Raw genomic sequence first — 22,193 nt, forward strand, 5'->3', positions numbered from 1 at the left:
CTTCTTTGCCTCCATAGATAACGTTTTTTGACTCCACATATACCTCAACGCACCACTCACCTTTTTTCCCTCATCAATTCTATGATTAACCTCATCCTTCATAAATCCATCCGCCGACAAGTCAACTCCCAAGTATCTGAAAACATTCACTTCTTCCATACTCCTCCTCCCCAATTTGATATCCAATTTTTCTTTATCTAAATCATTTGATACCCTCATCACCTTACTCTTTTCTATGTTCACTTTTAACTTTCTACCTTTACACACATTCTCAAACTCATCCACTAACCTTTGCAATTTTTCTTTAGAATCTCCCATAAGCACAGTATCATCTGCAAAAAGTAACTGTGTCAATTCCCATTTTGAATTTGATTCCCCATAATTTAATCCCACCCCTCTCCCGAACACCCTAGCATTTACTTCTTTTACAACCCCATCTATAAATATATTACACAACCATGGTGACATTACACATCCCTGTCTAAGACCTACTTTTACCGGGAAGTATTCTCCCTCTCTTCTACACACCCTAACCTGGGCCTCACTATCCTCATAAAAGCTCTTTACAGCATTTAGTAACTTACCACCTATTCCATAAACTTGCAACATCTGCCACATTGCTCCTCTATCCACTCTATCATATGCCTTTTCTAAATCCATAAATGCAATAAAAACTTCCCTACCTTTATCTAAATACTGTTCACATATATGCTTCACTGTAAACACTTGATCTACACATCCCCTACCCACTCTGAAGCCTCTTTGCTCATCCGCAATTCTACATTCTGTGTTACCTCTAATTCTTTCAATTATAACTCTACCGTATACTTTTCCTGGTATACTCAGTAAACTTATTCCTCTATAATTTTTACAATCTCTTTTGTCCCCTTTCCCTTTATATAAAGGGACTATACATGCTCTCTGCCAATTCCTAGGTACCTTCCCCTCTTTCATACATTTATTAAACAAAAGTACCAACCACTCCAACACTATATCCCCCCCTGGTTTTAACATTTCTGTCATGATCCCATCAGTTCCAGCTGCTTTACCCCCTTTCATTCTACGTAATGCCTCACGTACCTCCACCACACTTACATTCTGCTCTTCTTCACTCCTAAAAGATGGTATACCTCCCTGGCCAGTGCATGAAATTACTGCCTCCCTTTCTTCCTTAACATTTAAAAGTTCCTCAAAATATTCTTGCCATCTACCTAATACCTCCCTCTCCCCATCTACTAACTCCCCTACTCTGTTTTTAACTGACAAATCCATACTTTCCCTAGGCTTTCTTAACTTGTTTAACTCACTCCAAAATTTTTTCTTATTTTCATTAAAATTTCTTGACAATGTCTCTCCCACTCTTTCATCTGCTCTCCTTTTGCACTCTCTCACCACTCTCTTCACCTTTCTTTTACTCTCCATATACTCTGCTCTTCTTATAACACTTCTGCTTTGTAAAAACCTCTCGTAAGCTACCTTTTTCTCTTTTATCACACCCTTTACTTCATCATTCCACCAATCACTCCTCTTTCCTCCTGCCACCACCCTCCTATAACCACAAACTTCTGCCCCACATTCCAATACTGCATTTTTAAAACTATTCCAACCCTCTTCAACCCCCCCACTACTCATCTTTGCACTAGCCCACCTTTCTGCCAATAGTCGCTTATATCTCGCCCGAACTTCCTCCTCCCTTAGTTTATACACTTTCACCTCCCTCTTACTTTTTGTTGCCACCTTCCTCTTTTCCCATCTACCTCTTACTCTAACTGTAGCTACAACTAAATAATGATCCGATATATCAGTTGCCCCTCTATAAACATGTACATCCTGGAGCCTACCCATCAACCTTTTATCCACCAATACATAATCTAACAAACTACTTTCATTACGTGCTACATCATACCTTGTATATTTATTTATCCTCTTTTTCATAAAATATGTGTTACTTATTACCAAATTTCTTTCTACACATAGCTCAATTAAAGGCTCCCCATTTACATTTACCCCTGGCACCCCAAATTTACCTACTACTCCCTCCATAACATTTTTACCCACTTTAGCATTGAAATCCCCAACCACCATTACTCTCACACTTGATTCAAAACTCCCCACGCATTCACTCAACATTTCCCAGAATCTCTCTCTCTCCTCTACACTTCTCTCTTCTCCAGGTGCATACACGCTTACTATAACCCACTTTTCACATCCAATCTTTATTTTACTCCACATAATCCTTGAATTTATACATTTGTAGTCCCTCTTTTCCTGCCATAGCTTATCCTTCAACATTATTGCTACTCCTTCTTTAGCTCTAACTCTATTTGAAACCCCTGACCTAATCCCATTTATTCCTCTCCATTTAAACTCTCCCACCCCCTTCAGCTTTGTTTCACTTAAAGCCAGGACATCCAGTTTCTTCTCATTCATAACATCCACAATCATCTCTTTCTTATCATTTGCACAACATCCACGCACATTCAGACTTCCCACTTTGACAATTTTCTTCTTCTTATTCTTTTTAGTAATCTTTACAGGAAAAGGGGTTACTAGCCCATTGTTCCCGGCATTTTAGTTGACTTTTACAACACGCATGGCTTACGGAGGAAAGATTCTTATTCCACTTCCCCATGGATATAAAAGGAAAAGTAATAAGACCAAGAACTATTAAGATAAAATCAAAGAAAACTCAGATGAGTGTGCATAAATAAACATGTACATGTATGTGTAGTGTGACCTAAGTGTAAGTAGAAGTAGCAAGACGTACCTGTAATCTTGCATATTTATGATACAGACAAAAGACACCAGCAATCCTACCATCATGTAAAACAATTACAGGCTTTTGCTTTACACTCACTTGGCAGGACGGTAGTACCTCCCTGGGTGGTTGCTGTCTACCAACCTACTACCTATATATATATATATACAGTGGACCCCCGCATAACGATGGCATCGCATAGCGATTTTTCCGCATAACGATTACTTTTATCGCAAAATTTTTTCCCCGCATACCGATTAAAAACCCGCATACCGATTTTCGTCCGAGACGCGTCCAATGTGCCCTCAGCCAGCCTCACATGTGCCGCTCCGTCCCATTGTTTACCAGCCAGCCTCCGCGGTAACATCCAAGCATACACTCGGAATATTTCGTATTATTACAGTATTTTCGGTGCTGTTTCTGGAAAATAAGTGACCATGGGCCCCAAGAAAGCTTCTAGTGCCAACCCTGTGGTAAAAAGGGTGAGAATTAGTATGGAAATTAAGAAAGATTTTGAAGGGTTTGGGGCTAACCCTGAGAAGCCTATGCCAGTTGTGGAATCCATTGTGCCTACTTCAAAGATTAAGGAAATGTGTGCACAGTGGGTTGAACTGCAAACCTTTATAGATGAAAATCACCCTGACACAGCTGTTGCAAGCCGTGCTGGTGACTATTTCAATGACAATGTTGTGGCCCATTTTAGACAAATCGTAAAGGAACGGGAGGTACAGAGCTCTATGGACAGATTTGTTGTGCGACAGAGGTCCAGTGACTCTCAAGCTGGTCCTAGTGGCATTAAAAGAAGAAGGGAAGTAACCCCGGAAAAGGACTTGCTACCTCAAGTCGTAATGGAAGGGGATTCCCCTTCTAAACAGTAAGAAGATAATGCTCTCCCCTCCTCCCATCCCATCAATCATCACCAGATCTTCAATAAAAGTAAGTGTCATTTAATTGTGCATGCCTTTTTCAGTTTGTGTGTATTAAAATTAACATTTCATGTGGTAAAAAAAATTTTTTTTCATACTTTTGGGCGTCTTGCACGGATTAATTTGATTTCCATTATTTCTTATGGGGAAAATTCATTCGCATAACGATTATTTCGCATAACGATGAGCCCTCTTGCACGGATTAAAATCGTTAACCGGGGGTCCACTGTATATATATATATATATACATACATATATATATATACATACATATATATATATACATACATATATATATATACATACACACACACACACACACACACACACACACACACACACACACACACACACACACACACACACACACACACACACACACACACACACACACACACATACACAAGGAGGCAGAGGAGAGGTTTGTTCCCAAGGGAAACAGAAATAATGGGAAGAACAGAACAAGTCCTTGGTTCACCCAAAGGTGTAGGGAGGCAAAAACTAGGTGTACTAGAGAATGGAAAAGGTACAGAAGACAGAGAACTCAGGAAAATAAAGAAATCAGCCGAAGAGCCAGAAACGAATATGCACAGATAAGAAGGGAGGCTCAGAGACAATATGAAAATGACATAGCATCAAAAGTAAAGACTGACCCGAAGCTGTTGTACAGCCACATCAGGAGGAAAACAACTGTCAAGGACCAGGTAATCAGACTGAGGAAGGGTGATGGGGAATTCACAAGAAACGACCGAGAGGTATGTCAGGAGCTCAACACAAGATTTAAAGAGGTATTTACAGTGGAAACCAGTAGGACTCCAAGAAATCAGAACAGGGGGGCACACCAGCAAGTGCTGGATGAGGTACATATAACCAAGGAGGAGGTGAAGAAGCTGCTATGCGAACTTGACACCTCAAAGGCGGTGGGACCAGACAACATCTCTCCATGGGTCCTTAAAGAGGGAGCAGAGATATTGTGTGAGCCATTAACAAAGATCTTCAACACATCATTTGAAACTGGGCAACTCCCTGAGGTATGAAAAATGGCAAATGTAGTCCCAATTTTTAAAAAGGGAGACAGACATGAGGCACTAAACTACAGACCTGTATCTCTAACGTGTATAGTATGCAAGGTCATGGAGAAGATCATCAGGAGGAGAGTGGTGGGGCACCGGGAAAGAAACAAGTGTATAATTGACAACCAGCACGGTTTCAGGGAAGGAAAATCCTGTGTCACAAACCTACTAGAGTTTTATGACAAGGTGACAGAAGTAAGACAAGAGAGAGAGGGGTGGATCGACTGCGTATTTTTGGACTGCAAGAAGGCTTTCGACACAGTTCCTCACAAGAGGTTACTGCAAAAGCTAGAGGACCAGGCACACATAACAGGAAAGGCACTGCAATGGATCAGAGAATATCTGACAGGGAGGAAACAACGAGTCATGGTACGCGACGAGGTGTCAGAGTGGGCGCCTGTGACAAGCGGGGTTCCACAGGGGTCAGTCCTAGGACCTGTGCTGTTCTTGGTATACGTGAACGACATAATGGAAGGGATAGACTCAGAAGTGTCCTTGTTTGCAGACGATGTGAAGTTAATGAGAAGAATCGAATCGGACGAGGATCAGGCAGGACTACAAAGAGATCTGGACAGGCTTCAAGCCTGGTCCAGCAACTGGCTCCTTGAATTTAACCCTGCCAAATGCAAAGTCATGAAGATTGGGGAAGGGCAAAGAAGACCGCAGACACAATATAGTTTAGATGGCCAAAGACTGCAAACCTCACTAAAGGAAAAAGATCTGTGGGTGAGTATAACACCGAGCATATCTCCTGAGGCGCACATCAATCAGATAACTGCTGCAGCATACGGGCGCCTGGCAAACCTACGGATAGCGTTCCGATACCTCAGTAAGGATTCGTTTAAGACTCTGTACACCATCTACGTCAGGCCCATACTGGAGTATGCAGCACCAGTTTGGAATCCACACCTAGTCAAGCACGTCAAGAAATTAGAGAAAGTGCAAAGGTTTGCAACAAGACTAGTCCCAGAGCTACGGGGATTGTCCTATGAAGAAAGGTTGAGGGAAATCGGCCTGACGACACTGGAGGCCAGGAGGGTCAGGGGAGACATGATAACGACATATAAAATACTGCGCGGAATAGACGAGGTGGACAAAGACGGGATGTTCCAGAGATGGGACACAGACACAAGAGGTCACAATTGGAAGTTGAAGACTCAGATGAATCAAAGGGATGTTAGGAAGTGTTTCTTCAGTCATAGAGTAGTCAGGCCATGGAATAGCCTAGAAAGTGATGTGGTGGAGGCAGGAACCATACATAGTTTTAAGGCGAGGTATGATAGAGCTCATGGGGCAGGGAGAGAGAGGACCTAGTAGCAATCAGCGAAGAGGCGGGGCCAGGAGCTGTGACTCGACCCCTGCAACCACAAATAGGTGAGTACACACACACACACACACACACACACACACACACACACACACACACACACACACACACACACACACACACACACACACAAAAAAAAAAAAAAACCACTCTGAAAGAATAGAGAAATTCAAAGCGCTTTCGTGACTACTCACATTATCAAGGAACTATAGTTCCTTGATAATGTGAGTAGTCACGAAAGCAATTGGAATGTCTGTATTCTTTCAGAGTGGTTGTTTTGCATATTCTGAAATCACCTGTTTACTGTGATCTTATTGCATATATATATATATATATATATAGTTTTTTTTTCAGGTATGGGTATTGCTGAAGTTATGCCAATCAACATTGAACCTGGGCTCTTTGAGTTTCTTCTATATTACAAAGATGAAATGCCTACATGGATGACTCTGGAAGAACTAACAGATGCAGGCTTCAATATCAATCATAATTATGATCAAATAACTCAGGAAAAGGAATTGAATACCAATGAGAGTTGCAATGACTTCTATCACAGAAATGCCAATGTTACACAGAAGGTTATCAAAAGAACACAATTACAAGGTATCATTGTTTTAACGATAATATATAATTTTTTTTAACATGCCAACCACCACCCACTGAGGTAGGGTGACCCTAAAAAGAAGAAACATTTTCACCAGTATGCAGTCCTAAGTAATGTCTATTAGAGCTGATTTCCTTGATTCTGTTTATTACAGTGTACAGTACACTACTGTATAAACATTTAAAAATATACAAAAAATGTTTTGAATGTTGCAAATGTGACATTAAAAAAATATCAAAAGATGTTTGACACAAACCCACTACCAGTACAGTATGCTTCTCATTTACCGACCAATTCACTCACCGACCTACTCTTAGGAACGGAACTCTGTCGTTAAGCGAGGAGAGGCTGTACCACAGTTCAGATTCCCTTCCAAACAGCAATTATCCCCATTTCTCCTTCAGAGTGCAGGCACTCTTTCTCGCACCTCCAGGACTCTAGTCCGGCTAACTAGTTCCCCTGAACCCCTTTATGAATGTTATCTTGCTCTCACTCCAATATAACATCAAGTTATGAAAAACTACTTGCATGCACTCACTCCTATTTAACATGCTTACACAAGCCCCTCGCATTCTAAACAACCTTTAACCTCTCGTTCCAACCTTTCTTAGGGTGACACCTGCTCCCTCCCCCCTTTCCCTACACTACTGATTTTTACACCTTCCAAGTTATCCTGTTTTGCTCCATCCTTTCTAAATATCCAAACTTCAGCCCTCTGTAATTCTGCACCTCCTAATCCCCAAACTACAAAATTCTTTAGATAACATTCACCCTGCACTGTGCCCACAGACATGACAGATGTCCACTGCCCTCAGCCTCCTCGCTGCAACATTCACCACCCATGCTTCACACCTATGTAAGAGTGTTGGTACTGCTGTTCCCTGATACATTCCCCATTTTTGCCTCCATGAATGATATTCTTTGTCCCCATAGATGCCTTTATGTTCCACTTGTTTTTCCCCTCATCAATTCTATGGTTCACCTCATCTTTCCTAGACCCATCTGCTGATGCATTCACTCCCAAATATCAGAACACATTCACTTCCTCCTTCTAATCTGATATCAAATCTTTCATTACCTAAATTTTTTGTTATCCTCATCATCCTGCTCTTTCCTATGTTCACTTTTTATTTTCCTTCTTTCACATAGCCTCCCAGATTTTTCCACTAACTTCTGCAACTTTTCTTCAGTATCTCCCAAAACCACAGTTTCATCAGCAAAAATCAATTGTGACAAACTCCAACTTTGTGTTAGATTTTTTATCTTCCAATCCCAACCTTTCCCGAACACTCCTGCATACACTTTTCTTACAACCCCATTTATAAATATGCTAACTTTTTGAGGGTCCAGACCTTTAATCTGAAACTTATTTTCAGGGTCCAAAAATTCCCCCCCCCCTCAAATTATAAATTGGTAGGGCGATCTTTTTCTGAAGGTAATTACACCAAAAGTATGAACTTTGATAGAAAACTTGCAGAATTAAAACTTGCAGATATTTTTTTTGTGCACCGGTAATTTTGCCCACTTTGAGTCCTATTTTGGGTCAATTCCATTGTTCCAGCCAACCAGACTCTTAGCTGCTATGCTTAGTATGCCTTCCATTAGATTAGATTAGATTTTTTTTTTTTTTGACAAATTACATGGTTGTACAAAGGAATATAATAGTTGGGTGTACATGCCAAAACCCCTCTGTATGCTGAGCATTTAGGGCAAACTTAAAGATTAACTTAAGAATAGTAAGGCAATAATACATAGTTCATATGGTCATTAGATGAGTTAGAGTGAGTACAGGAAAATTTAATATTATATCAGGTGATGCTACATGGTTTTGATAAGTCTAGTAGAGACTTTTTTACACTATTTAATTACTAGTTAATAAAGATTACAGTACGGGTCCGCCATCACAAATCCAGCAATCAGTTATTCGGTTCCTTCAGTTATTCGGCACTAATTTCAGCTAGCATAATTTCAAATTTCCAGGGTCACCACACCAACCTGCTGGTACTGTTTGGTGGTGCTACTTGCTGTATAACTCATTCTAATTTCTTTTTCTCCATTTATTGTTATAACCTGCTTACTTTTAGCCCTAGCCATGGTTTCAATGAATAAAAGAAATGCTTTTTGTTGTGTAAAGCACCTACACAGTACATTGTCTATTAAAGATAAGGTGGCTTTGAAGCCACTGTCGTTTGCCATGAGCTCAGAAATAAGTAAGTTTATTCAGGTACTATACACAAATACAGTTACATAGATTATCATACACAGCAGCGTATGTATAGAGAACCTAGGATAACCCAAAAAAGTCCGACAAAGTGACTTATTTCCAGTACCTGGCTTGGGCTTGCCATAATTTTTGGTAAATATTGTTTTTTCTCAGTTGTCTGTTGGGCTATCTCCTTGAAACTTGGGCAATGTATGATGGAAAGATGCTTCTTAACGTACACCAAAAATAAAAAAGACGAACGATAAATAAGGGAGTTCACTTCTCAGCCATTAGCTGCCACTTTGTAGTATATTTTCATATGGTTTTTATGGTTGTATTCTCGTTGTTTTGGTCTCATTTGATAGAATGGAAGATATATTGCAGAATTAGATATGATTTTGATTGCTTTCATGATGAAAAGTACCTTGAAATTGAGCTGAAAGTAGCGGAAATGTTCGATTTTTACCGATGTTCAGTGAACTTTGTGTAAGTCAAGTTGGTTAATTTTATTAAATGTATTCTAACCTAACCACTCTGTAATCCAGCAAACTCAGTAATCCGGCACACTACAGGTCCCAATGATGCCGGATTTGTGATGGAGGACCAGTATTACAATGTAATAATTTTAAACAATTTACAGTGTGATGTATTACAGTTCAGTACTATTTAAAACAATGAAATTTGGTATTACAATGGAACAATTTACATTATGATGTATTGTATTATAATCTACTTCTGTTTAAAACAGTGAAAAGAACAGACATCCTAATTTCAAAGTAGTAAGTGGTTGAGCATTGATCAGCACAATATGAGTAGCTTTTGAGAAACTGGTAGTGGTTAGGTACGGTTTGTCTGGTTAATTTTGGGCAATGAGGTGATTTCTTATTTGGGCCTTAAACTGATTTCCAGACAGGGGTCCTTTAGTTTGTTCTGGCAACGAATTCCAGATCTTTGGGCCTTTTACGTGCATAGCATTTTTGCATAGGGAGAGATGAGCACGGGGAATATTGAAGAGTGATCTGTGTCTCGTATTATGTTTGTGTTCTGTTATAGTTATCAAGGAGGAGTTTGAGAGGAGGGTTTACATTAGAGCATAGTGTTCTGTGTATGTAGTAGGAACAATAATAAGTCTGGATGTTTTGTATATTTAGTAAGTTAAGACTCTTCAAAAGTGGTGGAGTGTGTTATCTAATGCAGGAGTTAGTAATCAATCTCACTGCAGCTTTTTGCTGGGTTATTAAAGGCTTAAGGTGATTTGCTGTTGTTGAGCCCCATGCACAAATACCATAGGTTAGGTAAGGGTAAATGAGAGTGTGGTATAAAGCTAGAAGAGCTGATTGGGGTACATAGTACCATATCTTTGAAAGGATGCCTACTGTTTTGGAGACTTTCTTGGAAATTTGCTGTATGTATGTCTGAAATTTGAGGCTGCAGTCAAGGTGGAGACCTAGAAATTTGCCCTCTGTCTGTCTCAAGATAGGTGAACCATTTATCAATATGTTTAGCTGTACATTTGAAGCTCTGTTTCCAAAAAGCATGAAGTAGGTTTTGTCAATGTTGAGAGTAAGTTTGTTGGTAATCATCCAAGTAGATATTTTTAGCAATTCAGCATTTACTGTGCTGTTAGTATGGTTGGGTTTGGGTGAGAAAAGACATAAGTTGTCATCTGCAAATAAAATGGGTATAAGGAGATTAGATGCATTTGGTAGGTCATTAATGTATATGAGAAAGAGAAGTGGGCCAAGAATGCTCCCCTGTGGGACTCCAACAAGAATAGGTTGTGTAGTGGAACAGGCTCCATTTGTGTATACATACTGGTTTCTGTTGTTAAGATATGATTTTAGATAATCGAGTGTCCTCTGACCCCGTAATGTTCAAATTTTTGGTGCAAAAGGTCAGGGTCAACTGTATCAAAAGCTTTTTGTAAGTCTATAAACAGTCCCAGGGGAAATTCATTTTTCTCGAGTGCAGAGTATTAGTTCAAGCATATGTATAATAGCATTATTAGTACTTTTTTTCGGTCTGAACCCAAACTGACAAGGGTTGTGTATGTTGTGGGATACGAAGTATCCCACAACATACTCAACCCTTGTCAGGAGTAGACTAGTTTGTGTATTAATTTTTTGAAAATTTTAGATAGTAGGGGCAGGTTTGATATATAATTGTTCAATTCAGTTGGATCACCTCCTTTGAGGATCGGGGTGACTCTTGCTGTCTTGAGTATGGATGGGAAGGTGTAAGATTCAATGGATTTGTTAAAAAGAGTTGCAATAATTAGTGACAACACATGAGAGGCTTTTTTATACATGAGTGGTGGTAAGTTATTTAGGTCCCCTGTCTTGTTCTTTAGTGTTTTGATGATAAGTGAGATTTCAGTTGGGTTTGTTGGGGCTAAAAATAGAGTATTAGGGTAGTTGCCAGTGAGGTAGTCTTTTGGTTGAATGTTTGAGCTTGGTATTTTACCTGCTAGTTTTGTTCCTATGGTAGAGAAAGAGACATTAAGTTTGTTGGCAGTATCAGTCGGCTGTAGGAGAGGTTCATCTGGTTTAGTTAAGTTAATCAATCTGTTTTGTGACAGCTTTTTTGTTCCTAGAATTTCAGATAAGGTTTTCCAGGTATTTTTCGTATCACCTTTTATGTCATGAAATCTGTCTTCATAATACAATGTTTTTTGACCTCCTTATTAGATTGATTAACATTGATGAGTAACGTTTTGTGAGATCCTTTGTTATTAGACCCATTCTGTACTGTTTTTCATATAGATGTTTTTTATCAATAGATTTGAAGATGATGTTTGTAAGCAGGGGCTGTTTAGTCTCTTTGTTGTGATCTGCTTAGTTTTTATTGGGCAATGCATGTTATAGAGGTTTTGGGTTTTTTGTAAAAAAATATTAACACATTCATCAATATCGAAGTTGTCTGCTAGCTCGTATTGTCAATGTCACTAAATGCTTAAATAATTTTATTAACAGATGACTCGTTGTGTAGTCAGAATGTGATCTTGGTTGTGTCCTCAGGCAGTTTACAGAAGTTGGTTATGAGAAAGATGGCATAGTGGTCAGTGGTGTTATCTGTGATTATGCCTGCTTTTAATGGGGATATAGTGTTTGTCCAGATATGGTCTAGTAATGAGGCATCTGTGTCAGTGATTCTTGTAGGTCTTGTTATTGTGGTAGAAGTAAGCAGCTGTTCATAGTGTTTGTGAATTCAGTCAATTGAGCACAAGAAACTACCCATTTCACTATTTCAGCTACCCAATAAAGTGATCAGAAATTGTTAATTTGGCCAATTCACACAAAATTTAAAATTTTTCAATTTAATAGTAGGGTCCAGAATAAACATTGAAGACACTCCTGGCACTGTAATGACATTTTGTCTATTCATTAGTGCCATCCCCAGGCTTCTCCTATATTACACTTGTTTTCTGTTTTGAATTTTTATTCACATAAAAAATAGATTTACTGTTATACAGGCTACTGCATCATTGTAAATTTTTTATAAATGTCAGCGCATTCATGAATGCATATGAACCCTTAACCCTTTGACTGTTTTGGTCGTATATATACGTCTTACGAGCCACCGTGTTTGACGTATATACAGTGGACCCCCGCATAACGATCACCTCCAAATGCGACCAATTATGTAAGTGTATTTATGTAAGTGCGTTTGTACGTGTATGTTTGGGGGTCTGAAATGGACTAATCTACTTCACAATATTCCTTATGGGAAAAAATTCGGTCAGTACTGGCACCTGAACATACTTCTGGAATGAAAAAAGTTCGTTAACCGGGGGTCCACTGTATACTCAAAAATTCTAGTGGCCTCAAATCAAGCAGGAGAATGCTGATAGGCCCACATGTAAGAGAATGGGTCTATGTGGTCAGTGTGCACTGTATAAAAAAAATCCTGCAGTACGCAGTGCATAATGAGAAAAAAACTCCAACCATTTTTTTGGATTAAAACGCTGACTTTGTGGTGTACTTTCATCTCCTACATCTCCTACCATTCCTAAAGCCTTCTTGTTCATCTGTGATCCTGCTCTCTGTCTTACCCTTAATTCTTTCAATAATAGCTCTACCATACACCTTACCAGGTAAATTTAACAGGCTTATTTCCCTATAATTTTTACACTCTTGTCCTCTTTGCCTTTATACAAAGGAACTATGCACAAACTGCCAATTCCTTGGTACCTTCGCCTCTTTCATACATTTATTAAATAAAAGCACCATCCACTCCAGAACTATATCCGCACCTACTTTTAAAATTTCTACGATAACATAAATTCCAACTACTTTACCCCCTTTTATTCTACCCACAGCCTCAAGCATCTCCCCCACACTCACATCTGGCTCTTCCTTGCTCCTAAAAGATGATATACATCATGATCAATGAATAAAGTAATAGTTTCCCTCTCTTCATCAACATTTAACAGTTCCTCAAAGTATTCCCTCCATTTTCCCGATACCTCCGACTCCCTATCTAATAACTCTCTCCTCTTCTATTTTTAACTGTCAAATTCATTCATTTCCTAGGCTTTCTCAGCTTATTAATGTCAACTACAAGGTGTATTTATTTGGAAATAAAACCTTGCACCATATTTTTTCCAGGTGGCACAGTGTTACTCGTAGGTCACAGTGCAACTCTGGAAACTTGTACGAGAGAATTAGTTGGAGGAGCACCGAGAACAGAACATGAGATGATTGCTGTGATCAAGGAGGTCTGTATGAAACCAGTATTTATATCTTACCTAAATTTGTTGCTTTATTATTTAAGTGTAGTATTGTATGTGAGCTGGAGACAAATGGTACAAAGCCAACAAGTGGTGAAAAAGAGAGAATTACAGAGGGAAACTTTATTGAGGTGTTTCACCTGTGGACATATTTCTTCAGTTAGTGACTGAAGATGATTATCCAGAGTCAAAACATCTCAATAAAGTTCCTCTTTCCAGTTGGATCTTTTTCACTCTTGAGTTCTCCACTGAATGGCTCTGGCTTTAAATCCTTATCAGGGCAAGACTTATGGGTAAGTCTTATTGCACCTATTGCCCATGTTCACATCAGTAATTAGCTACTAATGTGTTAGCCAACTGTTTGTGTCACATCTTTAAGGATTGTTAAATACTTTAAAGCACTGTTATAAGTCAAGGACTTTCTGTCCCTGTTACTACGTATTTCTTCTCTATATCTTCATATATACAAGTAGGTAAACACTGGCACAAGGCAACAAGTGGAATTAATAACACTGATAATTGGGAAGTTTTTTATTTCTACATTTGACCCAGTGTCGAGCTTTATCAGGTATACAAGAAAAAAAGCATACACACCACCTTGTTAGGGATACAAGCACCCTGGGGTCAGGCTCAGAGAAAAACAGGGCAAAGGTTTAAGGTAAAGCAGGCAGTGGCGAAGTATGTGAGGTCGAGTTTTGGTGAGAGTAAAGAACAAAGCCAAGGTGACAAGACAAGGTTTATTATTTTTATATTATAAATGATGAATAATGTGAGGAATGGGGAAATGGAGTGATGGTGATGGTAATCTACTCTTTGAGGAGAACCAGTCATCTATTTGTGTTAGTATCCTCTTTGGATGTGCTGTGTATAAGGAAGGCTTTTTGTTTTCAAGAGCAAACAATTTTAAGTAACAAAAGTATTCTCAATTTACATCTGTTCTTCTGAATGAGATTTGTCATTACACATTCTGAATGCTTAGAAAAAAATCCTGTTATTATACTTCTCTTGGTTTTGAGCTCAGGGTGGTATATATTTTATATTACGTCATCATAATGTTTAAGTGTATAGAAACCCAATAGTAAAGATGACCAAATATATTACTTCTCCCATCATGACCTCGGACCCAAGCAGGACATTATCATAGGATTCTTCTTATGAGCACTCACACTTTATAATGATGAATATCTTTCAGAAGAACAGGAATATGTAAAGGACACTTATTCTGCTATCGAATTTCCTCTTTATATTGTTCACTCGTTCAAACATAAAGCTTTCCTCATACACTGACACCCACAGTGGATATCAGCATTGTCAGATGACTGGCCCTATACACAAGGCATAACTGCCATTACTATAACTCTGTTTTTCTGAAAGACTAACTTGAGTGTGGCACTCTTAACCACCAAAATATCAAAATTACTAGAAACCCTAAACCTGGAATTGCTTGTATACCAGTAGTGTACAGCATACCATTGGCAGAAGTGTGAAATTATATGTTGGGAGACTGGCCAAGACCTTCAACCTATGTGTCAGTAACAAATCTGCCTGCAGGATGGATTACGGTAACATTGCATGCATAGTCCATTGTAACCTATATTGTCACATCATGGACTTGGGAAGAGAACACAAATCAAACCACCAAAACAAGACATTGCTCAGAATATAATGGACTAATAGGGGATTCTGTTATATCTGAATGTAGTGGACTAATAGGGGATGCTGTTATATCTGAATGTTTAAAAACAGTAAAAATGTACCCTAAAGCACTATACCAGTGGTTCCCAACCTTTTCACTACCAAGGATCCCTTTTATTTAAATTAATTTTCCCATGAACCTCAGGTTTTTGAAAGGTCTGTCTACTTAACAAGCTTATTTTATTAACTAACAACAAACTCGTTTTCCCAGTTTTATCTCTCAGTTGAAAGATGTGTAACTGACTATTCAATTAAATAAATGACAGTATTGAAAAAACTTACTTTTTTAATGAGATGGTTAAGGCTGTCTTGCTGATGCTATGTTCTGAATTTCAGATTCAATGGCAGACAGTTTTAAGCATAGATCAGGTTCCACATTCCTTCTGTTTTTGAATTTTGATTTTACAGTGAACTCTGTTTTCATCAATCTCTGTTTATTGTTCTAGGGCGCTTTAAATGTCGTAGCAAATTACGTGTGGGTGGGGTGAGGTGGGGTGGCCTGGCTGGCTACCATATCTACCACACCTAATTTCTTACAGTAAACACTACTCACTTCTCACCCTACATTAAGACTACAAATATTTCGAGGTACAGCAGACCACCAATTAGCACAGTAGTTACGTTCCTGAAAATGCCCTGTTTGGTAAAATCGTGTTAGATGAACTGAAGAACTTAATGGAAAAATAAGGTTACGTTCCTGGGATCCCCCAAAAAGCCAAACAACTTTTTTTTATGCCTCCACATCTTACAAAAATAAAAGTGAATATGTAGTTGTAGTTCATTGTTGTGATGTATTAAGTTGTTTTTACAGCTTAAGACTAAAATGTAACAGAAATAATAGTATTTCTTACCTTAAATTGTGGGTGCTGGTGTTTGTGGATGATTGTGAAGAGAGTGGAGAGTTATGCTGTGGTCCTACTGGGCTGAGGTGGATGGTAGAGGTTCTGGTACTGAAGTTGATGGTTGTACTGGAGTGTCTAACTTTAAATCATTCAGTCAGTCAAGTCATTCAGCAAGTCGACTCAAGTCACTCAGTAAGTCAGCCAAGGCATTCAGTAAATCAGTCACGTCACTCAGTAAGTCCATCAAGTCACTCAGTAAGTCAATCAAGTCACTAAGTCAGTCAACTCATTCAGTAAGTCAGTCAACTCATTCAGTAAGTCATTCAAGTCATCCAGTCAGTCAGTCAAATCATTAAGTCAATCAAGTCACTCAGTAATTCAGTCAAGTCACTCATTAAGTCAGTAAAGTCACTCAGTAAGTTAGTCAAATCATTCAGTAAGTCGTGTCACTCAGTAAGTCAACCAAGTCATTCAGTAAGTCCATCAAGTCACTCAGTAAGTCAGTCAAGTCACTCAGTAATAGCGCACAAAATGCGTGCTAAAGGAATAACAGGAAAAGTCGGTCGATGGATCTATAATTTCCTCACTAACAGAACATAGAGTAGTAGTAGTCAACAGAGTAAAGTCCGAGGCAGCTACGGTGAAAAGCTCTGTTCCACAAGGCACAGTACTCGCTCCCATCTTGTTCTTCATCCTCATATCCGACATAGACAAGGATGTCAGCCACAGCACCGTGTCTTCCTTTGCAGATGACACCCGAATCTGCATGACAGTGTCTTCCATTGCAGACACTGCAAGGCTCCAGGCGGACATCAACCAAATCCTTCAGTGGGCTGCAGAAAACAATATGAAGTTCAACGATGAGAAATTTCAATTATAGTGGACCCTCGACCAACGATGGCATCGATTAACGATAAATCTGACTAGCGATACATTTTAACGCAAAAATTTTGCCTCGACTAGCACTTAAAAACCCGACCAGCGCTATTCGTTCTGTACCATACACGTCCACTTTGGCCTGAGCGCGCCTCACTTGTCCCTTTGGTGCCAGTGTTTACAAGCCAGCCAGCCACCGCGGTCGCTTCCAAACATACAACTGGAACATTTCGTATTATCACAGCTTTTTTAGTGATTGCACCTGCAAAATAAGTCACCATTGGCCCCAAGAAAGCTTCTAGTGCCAACCCTACAGCAAAAAGGGTGAGAATTACTATGGAGATGAAGAAAGAGATCATTGATAAATATGAAAGTGGAGTGCGTATCTCTGAGCTGGTCAGGTTGTATAATAAACCCCAATCAACCATCGCTACTATTGTGGGCAAGAAAACGGCAATCAAGGAAGCTGTTCTTGCCAAAGGTGCAACTATGTTTTCGAAACTGAGATCGCAAGTGATAGAAGATATTGAGAGACTTTTATTGGTGTGGATAAACGAGAAACAGATAGCAGGAGACAGCATCTCTCAAGCGATCATATGTGAAAAGGCTAGGAAGTTGCATGACGATTTAATTAGAAAAATGCCAGCAACTAGTGATGAGTGAATTTAAGGCCAGCAAAGGTTGGTTTGAGAGATTTAAGAAGCGTAGTGGCATTCATAGTGTGATAAGACATGGTGAGGCTGCCAGTTCGGACCACAAATCGGCTGAAAAATATGTGCAGGACTTCAAGGAGTACATAGACAGTGAAGGACTGAAACCTGAACAAGTGTTTAATTGTGACAAAACAGGCCTGTTTTGGAAGAAAATGCCAAGCAGGACGTACATTACTCAGGAGGAAAAGGCACTCCCAGGACATAAGCCTATGAAAGACAGGCTTACTCTGTTGATGTGTGCCAATGCTAGTGGTGATTGCAAAGTGAAGCCTTTATTGGTGTATCACTCTGAAACTCCCAGAGTGTTCAGGAAAAACAATGTCCTCAAGGCTAATTTGTGTGTGCTGTGGAGGGCAAACAGTAAGGCATGGGTCACTAGGGACTTTTTCTATGACTGGTTACATCATGCATTTGCCCCCAATGTGAAAAATTACCTAATTGAAAAGAAATTAGACCTTAAGTGCCTCCTGCTATTAGACAATGCTCCTGGTCATCCTTCAGACTTGGCAGAGCGACTTTCTAGGGACATGAGCTTCATTAAGGTGAAGTTTTTGCCTCCTAATACCACTCCTTTCCTGCAGCCCATGGACCAGCAGGTTATTTCCAACTTCAAGAAACTGTACACGAAAGCTATGTTTGAAAGGTGCTTTGTAGTGACCTCAGAAACTCAACTGACTCTAAGAGAGTTTTGGAAAGATCATTTTACCATCCTCAGTTGTGTAAACATTATAGGTAAGGCTTGGGAGAAAGTGACTAAGAGGACATTGAACTCTGCTTGGAAAAAACTGTGGCCAGAATGTTTAGACAAAAGGGATTTTGAAGGGTTTGAGGCTAACCCTGAGAATCCTATGCCAGTTGAGGAATCCATTGTGGCACTGGGGAAGTCCTTGGGGTTGGAGGTTAGCGGGGAGGATGTGGAAGAGTTGGTGGTGGAGGACAGTGAAGAACTAACCACTGATGAGCTGCTAGATCATCTTCAACAGCAAGAGGGCACACCTGAGGAAACTGCTTCGGAGGAGGGGAGAGAGAAATTGAAGAAGTTGCCTACTTCTAAGATAAAGGAAATGTGTGCAAAGTGGCTTGAAGTGCAAACCTTTTCTGATGAAAATCACCCTGACACAGCTACTGCAAGCTGTGCTGGTGACTATTACACTGACACTGTTGTGAACCACTTTAGGAAAGTCATAAAGGAACGAGAGGTACAGGCCTCTGTGGACAGATATGTTGTGCGACAGAACTCCAGTGACTCTGAAGCTGGTCCTAATGGCATTAAAAGAACAAGGGAAGTAACCCCAGAAAAAGACTTGCTGCCTCAAGTGCTAATGGAAGGGGATTCCCCTTCTAAACACTAACAACACTCCCCTCCTCCCAGCCCATCAGTCATCACCAGATCTTCAATAAAGGTAAGTGTCATGTAACTGTGCATGTAATCTTCAGTTTGTGTGTATTAAAATTAATACTTCATGTGGTAAAAAAAATTTTTTTCAATACTTTTGGGTGTCTTGCACGGATTAATTTGATTTCCATTATTTCTTATGGGGAAAATTAACTTGACTAACGATAATTCTGACTAACGATGAGCTCTCAGGAACGGATTAATATCGCTGGTTGAGGGTCCACTGTACTCAGATATGGTAAACACAAGGAAATTAAATCTTCATCAGAGTACAAAACAAATTCTGGCCACAAAATAGAGCGAAACACCAACGTCAAAGACCTGGGAGTGATCATGTCGTAGGATCTCACCTTCAAGGACCATAACATTGTATCAATCGCATCTGCTAGAAAAATGACAGGATGGATAATGAGAACCTTCAAAACTAGGGATGCCAAGCCCATGATGACACTCTTCAGGTCACTTGTTCTATCTAGGCTGGAATATTGCTGCACACTAACAACACCTTTCAAGGCAGGTGAAATTGCCGACCTAGAAAATGTACAGAGAACCTTCACGGCGCGCATAGCGGAGATAAAACACCTCAATTACTGGGAGCGCTTGAGGTTCCTGAACCTGTATTCCCTGGAACGGAACGCAGGCGGGAGAGATACATGATTATATACACCTGGAAAATCCTAGAGGGACTAGTACCGAACTTGCACATGAAAATCACTCACTACGAAAGCAAAAGACTTGGCAGACGATGCAACATCCCCCCAATGAAAAGCAGGGGTGTCACTAGCACGTTAAGAGACCATACAATAAGTGTCAGGGGCCTGAGACTGTTCAACTGCCTCCCAGCATACCTAAGGGGGATTACCAACAGATCCATGGCAGTCTTCAAGCTGGCACTGGACAAGCACCTAAAGTCGGTTCCTGACCAGCCGGGCTGTGGCTTGTATGTTGGTTTGCGTGCAGCCAGCAGTAACAGCCTGGTTGATCAGGCTCTGATCCACCAGGAGGCCTGGTCACAGACCGGGCCGCGGGGGAGTTGACCCCCGGAACTCTCTCCAGGTACTCTCTCCAGTAATGTCAGCATAGTTGCTGAACCCCTACATGTGTTGTATAGCTTATCTGAGTATCATAGCACCATCCATATGTTTTACATACACGTCTGCTTTGCTAGGCTTAGTGACTAGTTTGTATGACATCATGTGATCCCGGATGAATGTGTGGGCTGCATCAGCCTCAGTTCCCTGTAATCCAAGCAAGCGATGAGCCAGGCAGTTTGGGCTCTTCCCCCTTCATACTCTGCTAATATAAGTGTTACCATCCAACAAGTGTGTTTTACTCCAACCATCATATCTCCTACGAACCCCCACTACAGTAAGTCAGTCAAGTGGCTCAGTAAGTCAAGGCACTCAGTAAGTCAGTCAAGTCACTCACTAAATCAGTCAAGTCATTCACTAAGTCAGTCAAGGCACTCACTAAATCAGTCAAGTCATTCAGTAAGTCAGTCAAGTCACTCAGTCATGTCACTCAGTAAGTCAGTCAAGTCATTCAGAAAGTCAAGTCACTCAGTAAGTTAGCCAAGTCATTCAGTAAGTCAGTCAAGGCTCTCAGTAAGTCAGCCAAGTCATTCAGTGAGTCAAGTCACTCAGTAAGTGAAATCATTCAGTAAGTCAGTGAAGTCACTCAGTAAGTCAGTCAAGTCACTCAGTAAGTCAGTCAGGTCATTCAGTAAGTCAGTCAAGTCACTCAGTAAGTCAGTCAGGTCATTCAGTAAGTCAGTCAAGTCATTCAGTAAGTCAAGTTACTCAGTAAGTCAGTCAAGTCACTCAGTAAGTCAGTCAAGTCAGTCAAGTCATTCAGTAAGTCAGCCAAGTCATTCAGTAAGCCAGGGCACTCAGTAAGTCAGTCAAGTCACTCAGTAAGTGACTTGACTGACTTACTGAGTGACTTGACTGACTTACCTGGAGTTTACCTGGAGAGAGTTCTGGGGGTCAACGCCCCCGCGGCCTGGTCTGTGACCAGGCCTCCTGGTGGATCAGAGCCTGATCAACCAGGCTGTTGCTGCTGGCTGCACGCAAACCAACGTACGAGCCACAGCCCGGCTGGTCAGGAACCGACTTTAGGTGCTTGTCCAGTGCCAGCTTGAAGACTGCCAGGGGTCTGTTGGTAATCCCCCTTATGTATGCTGGGAGGCAGTTGAGCAGTCTTGGGCCCCTGACACTTATTGTATGGTCTCTTAACGTGCTAGTGACACCCCTGCTTTTCATTGGGGGGATGGTGCATCGTCTGCCAAGTCTTTTGCTTTCGTAGTGAGTGATTTTCGTGTGCAAGTTCGGTACTAGTCCCTCTAGGATTTTCCAGGTGTATATAATCATGTATCTCTCCTGCCTGTGTTCCAGGGAATACAGGTTTAGGAACCTCAAGCGCTACTGAGTGACTTGATTGACTTACTGTCAGTCAAGTCATTCAGTAAGTCAGTCAGGTCACACAGTAAGTTAGTCATTCAGTAAGTCATTTAGTAAGTCATTCAGTAAGTCATTCAGTCAAACTCACGTTTACCTCTTTTTCTGTTTACAAAGTAACACTTCATTACGGCAACAGGTTATCTCTTGTCTAATATCTTTGTTTCTTTGTTAATTCTAACCTAACCTAACCTAACACAATTCACAAACACAGCTGCCTTGTAGCAGAGAAAGATTGTACTAGACACGTATGAATTACGAACACTGGGATGGTGGGGTTTTGTTGGGGAATGGTAGGGGATGGCGGGAGGTCTCCCCGGCTGCTTCACAACTAGGTGGCAGCTTGAGCAGAAGAGAATTTTATTTTTCCTTCCCACAAACTAAACCGTGTTAAATTAATTATACGATGTGCTACATAAAATTGTGCCGCAATTCTTCAATCGTGCAATACCCAAATCGTGCCAAATAAACTCGTGCTAAATGACAGTCTACTGTAAGTAATGAGTGTACACTATATGCATTTTATCACTCTAGGGCACTTTAAATGTCGATATATATTAGGTGTGGGTGGGGTGAGGTTGAGTGGCCTGGCTGG

General features: G+C 40.3%; 1 protein-coding gene across 5 annotated transcripts in view; it reads left to right on the forward strand.

Moving 5' to 3' along the window:
- Positions 1-22,193, forward strand: part of LOC128704660 (ecdysteroid-phosphate phosphatase) — a 111,273-nt gene that overhangs the window by 82,869 nt on the left and 6,211 nt on the right. For all 5 annotated transcript variants that reach the window (XM_070092071.1, XM_070092074.1, XM_070092050.1 and 2 more), the window contains 2 exons: positions 6,439-6,687; positions 13,499-13,608. In XM_070092071.1, the coding sequence (XP_069948172.1) occupies positions 6,439-6,687; positions 13,499-13,608 (359 nt within the window). The remainder of the gene's footprint in view (positions 1-6,438; positions 6,688-13,498; positions 13,609-22,193) is intronic.

The sequence above is a fragment of the Cherax quadricarinatus genome, chromosome 3 (assembly GCF_038502225.1).
Source record: "Cherax quadricarinatus isolate ZL_2023a chromosome 3, ASM3850222v1, whole genome shotgun sequence".
NCBI classification, from domain to species: Eukaryota; Metazoa; Arthropoda; class Malacostraca; order Decapoda; family Parastacidae; genus Cherax; species Cherax quadricarinatus.